General features: G+C 40.1%; 1 protein-coding gene across 1 annotated transcript in view; it reads right to left on the bottom strand.

Moving 5' to 3' along the window:
• LOC107738579 (mucin-17-like) overlaps nt 1–5,215 on the bottom strand; it is a 29,196-nt gene that overhangs the window by 8,862 nt on the left and 15,119 nt on the right. Inside the window, exons 9-13 of the mRNA XM_016550343.1 lie at nt 2,022–2,148; nt 1,913–1,948; nt 1,725–1,837; nt 1,529–1,655; nt 311–456 (exon numbers count right to left, since the gene is read on the bottom strand). Of these exons, the coding sequence (XP_016405829.1) occupies nt 311–456; nt 1,529–1,655; nt 1,725–1,837; nt 1,913–1,948; nt 2,022–2,148 (549 nt within the window). The remainder of the gene's footprint in view (nt 1–310; nt 457–1,528; nt 1,656–1,724; nt 1,838–1,912; nt 1,949–2,021; nt 2,149–5,215) is intronic.

Below are 5,215 nucleotides of genomic sequence, written 5' to 3'. Positions count from 1 at the left end.
ACACACACACACACACACACACACACACACACAGATATTTAAGTATTTTGACAGTATAGCGAGTGCTTCAAGGGAGTGGGTGGAGCTAAAGCGCACTGAGCTCAATTTTCTCACTGCTACTCTCTGATTGGTGGAATTTTCTGCACAGCATCATGGGAAATGTAGTTTTTCACCAAATAATGCGAACTGATGGCTTAAACAGAAACATATACCCTCAATTAACAATCCTGGAGCTCTCTAATGGTTTATAAGATATTAAAAATCAGGTGAGTTTTTACTTCCGGACTCTAGAATGAAGAAAGCGACTCACACTCCGGACAGGACCTCGATGGAGCGCGTCTGCGGGCCGTAGCGTGTGTTTGCGGTGTTTTCCAGCGGCTCCAGGAGGTCGATGCTGACGCCACGCTCGGAGAAGTCCGGCTCACTAAACATCTTCATATGAGGGGAGGAGAAATCCTGAAAAACAAAACCTTTTACAGCCCTCAGTTGTCTTAAATTAGAAAGCAGTTGGCAAGCGTTTGATTCTGGTTCTGCTATTGTGGTTTTTCTGAATCGATCCTAAATCAGTAAGAGAGCTGGTTTCGGGTTCTCCTGTGTTTCTTAGACATGTTTACACAGTTCAAAAACAACTGAACAGAGCACAGCGCTCAGTGTTTTTATGGCTGGAGCTTTAAACGAGACAAATTAAGGCAGAATTTCCAGTTTACATTTACATTCATGCATTTAGCAGACGCTTATAAAGTGACTTTCCAAAGAGGAACAATTGTGAGCTGATGAATAGCTAATAATAATGAATTAAATCATAAAAATGTAAAATTAAATATCTGCTTTTATTTGAAATAAAAGCAATAAAAATAAAACACTTACCAAAAAATAAATATTTTATTTGTATACTTGCATATCATGTGACTTATAACAGTCATCGACGAACTGTGCTGTTAAATTATTGAAATATTATTTTATTTTATATATATAATTTTTTGATGTTGTTTGCCTGGTTGTTTGTTTTTTGTTAGGGTAAAATAAACTGAAAAGCAATGGTGATTACAATGTTAAAAAAATGTAAAATGTTTCATTTACCAGTAAAATACTGCAAAAGAATTTAGCTTTTACAAAATATGGGGGAAAACTATTGAAATATTAACCTAAAATAAGGAGATTGAGGAGTACACTTGACAAATCTGGTGTAGGATTGCAATCAATAATTGCAAATAAATTTTTTCACAAATTATTAAAAAAAACAAACAAACAAAACAACAAAAAAAACAGCAAGTGACATTGAATTTAAACATGAAATTTAGAAGTAGAAAGACTGAAATAGTATTTTCTTTTAAAACGCAGTCCAGTATGATTAAATTAATTTAAAGGGGTCCTATTATACACCCCTTTAAATAAAGAGTGCAAATAAAGATGCTTTTTTCCCACACGAACACTCCGACAGCTAATGCACGATCTCACTAACCAACCAGTCGGCCGCTGGACAGCGAGTGAAGCGCGTTGACCGATCGCTAGTGAAGCTGAGACTCACCATGAAAACGGGCCGCAGAGAGAGGAGCGTTTCCCTCGTCCCGCCCCAATCTGTCCAGTCCAGATACTCTCCTTCCTCCAGAACGAACTGCTGCCCCTCGAACCCCTGGCCATCGTATCCCACCCACCTGAAACCAGACGAGGGAAGCATTCAACAGCAGTAACACTGAGGAAGAACATCAGAGGTCAGCACTCACAGGCCTCCGAGGATCTTCAGTGATTCCACTCGGTCCAGTCCGTGGTTTTCTGTCACGTCTCCCTGAACCTCCACACATCGGCCCTCCAGACCGGCCTTTTCATACACCACGGCCTGAGCGAGACAGACAGATCAAGAGTCTCCATCACTGTAAAAAACATGCTTGAGAAGACACTGAAACTCACAAACCTCGACTGCATTCGGCTTCTCCACTCTCAGAGCGCCCTGCAAAACAAGCACAGTTCTGATGACACACTATACTGTAGACGGGTGAATATCGTTATCGTGTGAGCCGTACCATACGCAGAGGCCTCAGAGAGCCGACCGCGGGCGACGGGAAACCCCAGTCCTCCGAGAACAGATACTCTCCGGCTTCCAGAACCGCCAGCAGACCCTGGAAACCCGGATCACTGTAAACCAGCCAGCTGCGGAGCAGAGACGACAGCTGTCAATCATCCGTCACCTGAACTAATTGCTCACTTATTAGTCAAGCCAGGTGACTTGGCGGGTACTAGTTAACATCTCACTGACTAAAGTCACATGCAACTAATAATGATCGGGGAAGCAATGTAATGCACTTACATAAAGTTTTTGAAAACTTTTTCAAAAAATATATAAAATGTATTTTTTTATGGCCATTTTCATTTTCTGTGACATGTTAAAAATGTTAATGCAAGTTTTTTTTCCTGAGGTTTTTATGCATAAAATTTATGACAACAAAAAAAGTTTGCAATTTAGTTTTCATGACCTTTTTACACACTCTCTGACGTGTTAAAATATTAACGTTTGCTTGTTTTCCTGAGGTTTCTCTAATCATAAAAGTTTTTAAAAAGTAAAATTTATGACAATTTTCCACTCTCTCTAAAATGTTCAAAATGTTGTTTTCTTGAGGTTTTTCCATTTACTTAAAGCTTATGAAAACTTTAAAAAAAAAAAAATTTAGTTTTTATAACCATTTCCCACTCTCTCTGACATGTTAAAAACATTATTGTTTGTTTGTTTTCCTGAGTTTTTTCCATTTACATAATCATAAAGTTCATGAAAACCATTTTCCTACAGTTCATCCGGACGTTTCTTTAAGACGCCTCATTGCATGCGAAATGAGTTCGTGTGCCACATGTTTTCTGTCATGTTCAGTAGTTTTTATCTGCTTCATCCTCACATCGTCACAGAATACACAAATACAACTGACTTTTGTTACATTAAATGGCATTTTGATTTAAAATAAACAGTTATGAATATGCTGTACTGTAAACACTATTGGTTATTGTTGTTGTTGTGTTCTGCTGGTTCACCTGGACAAACACTGCTGCTGTAAATCATTCAACAATCTGTGATTTTCTCTTTCTATTCCTGCTCACATTCCTGCCGTAGCTTTCATCTGTCATTCTGCGCTCTTCCTGATTTTTTTTGTCTTTCCTCTGTGTTTTTGTAATTCTCACTGTCCTGCTATGCCAGCTCTGTTTATCACGCACACACATGAGACTTTTCTCATACAGTGGGCCTATAAAGTATTTGGACACTTTTCAAAAAAAAAAAACATAAAAAAATTGAAACAATGGATCTAGTGTTTAAAGTGCCCCTATTATGGATTTTTGAAAATGACCTTTCATGCAGTGTTTAACACAGCTCTAAGTGAATGAAAACATCCTGCAAAGTTTTAAATCTGAGAGTGCACCGTGTATAAAGTTATTGTCTCTCAAAAGAAAGAGTCGATTGGTCTGAATGAAAATGCAAATTCATTCTTTGCCACTAGGTGTCGCTTTTGGAGCGGTAAAAATAGCGGTTTCCCCGGTAACACACAAAGCAGCACTGCGCTCACAAACGCTGCTTTATCAGGCATTACAGGCAAGATGAAATGGAAATTAGACCAATCGGACTAATCAGCGCAGATTAGCGTCACGCAAAGGAGGGGTTTGGAAAATGAATCGTTGAGCGAATCGTTTGGGAGTCGTTGAGCAAGTAAGGTAAAAATAAATGCATATTATAAGACAATGAAAGTGTTTTTTGACCTTGCATGCATGTCAACCTGTTGTTGGGGACTCCCAAAACCAAAATATGAACTTTCATTACCCATAATAGAGGCACTTTAAAATGAAAACAGGTGTTGTGTCACTCTGTGTGACTGAAGTGTCTGTATCTGCTACTTGAATCATTATTAGCAGGTTATTTTCCCCCTTTCGCTCTGTTATAAACATTACTGAAAGCATCAGAATGAGTTTTCGTCCTATAGTCTGAGTGCTGGATTATGTGGCTCTGATACTGTTTATATGGTTCAGCGTGACTAATGCTGGGACTCAAACGCATAACACACTCATGAATCATCAGGAATCCAGTCATTATGCTCTCAAAGTGCCTTCACAACACTGGCCATGTATATACTGCATCTAAATTTGGTAGTCAGTTCACCTTTTAGTACTTCTGTTCTGTATGTACACAGTTCAGTAATTTAAGAGAGTGACGACCGCATTCTACAACCGAATTGACTCCTGAAAAAATCAGGTAGTGGCAACCGCATTTACAGAAATTCTACACAGTGTGTACAGAACTGAAAAACCAGTTAATGACATATGTCATGCAAGAAATCACAGGGAAGGAAGTATGTCTTGACTCAGGGTTGCCAGATACTGCTATAAAAAAATTGCAAATAAGAACAATGGATTGCTTTATGAGCAAAGCCCAAAGACGCTTAATAAGCATTACTTATAATAAGTGGACATGGCAACCCTTCAAGAGAGCCCTCTGCGAAGCAGCTTTCCAAGCATGAACAAAATATGACGTCTCTTTCGACGGTGGTTTCATTAAAATCGCCAAACATGAGTGTTTGGTTGCCATGATATTACTTTAGTCAAAAATGACAAACACCAAACGTGCAAGTGTTCCGTGACGGTCTGTGCACTGTCCGCGTGATGCAGTTTTCGTCATCAGAAGTGTCCACGTGCAGCCCAATTTTTGAGTCCGCGCACAACAGCACAAGCGCGAGGTGAATGTTGAGACAGAAAGCGTCCACTAGGTGGCACTGCGCAAATGTCGTACTCGTCCGTCCGCGCTCATCTGCGGTTGAGTATACTTTGAAAGCTGCGTGCGAGACGGAGCGGAACACGGAAAATGTAGTATAATCAGGCCTTAAGGCAATGTTGTACGCAAAACTGTGTGTGGGGGGGGGTATGAGTGGTTATGAACGAATGAATGAAACGCATTTGTCCGTGTTTCACACCGTCTCGAATCGCGCTCGCGGAAAGCGCTTGAGAAACAGTGTCTCTTCCGCGGCTCGGTACGCTTTCAACTCGTTTTATTAGTCTCAAGCAAGACACACGTTACACACATTACGATTTGACTGATTTTTACGTAGAAAGGGCGACAGCGCACTGCATTAAAGGAAATTATCATTCATGTTTTCATAACCGCTGGCCAAATTCAAAAATGAAACTAAGATTAAATCATCTTTGAGAGCAAGGGGGCCCCCTGGTGTTTCGGGGGCCGCACGTTGCG

The sequence above is a fragment of the Sinocyclocheilus rhinocerous genome, unplaced genomic scaffold (genome assembly GCF_001515625.1).
Source record: "Sinocyclocheilus rhinocerous isolate Xijiao unplaced genomic scaffold, SAMN03320098_v1.1 scaffold3662, whole genome shotgun sequence".
Classification (NCBI taxonomy): Eukaryota; Metazoa; Chordata; class Actinopteri; order Cypriniformes; family Cyprinidae; genus Sinocyclocheilus; species Sinocyclocheilus rhinocerous.
This window is presented reverse-complemented; position numbering and strand designations above follow the sequence as displayed.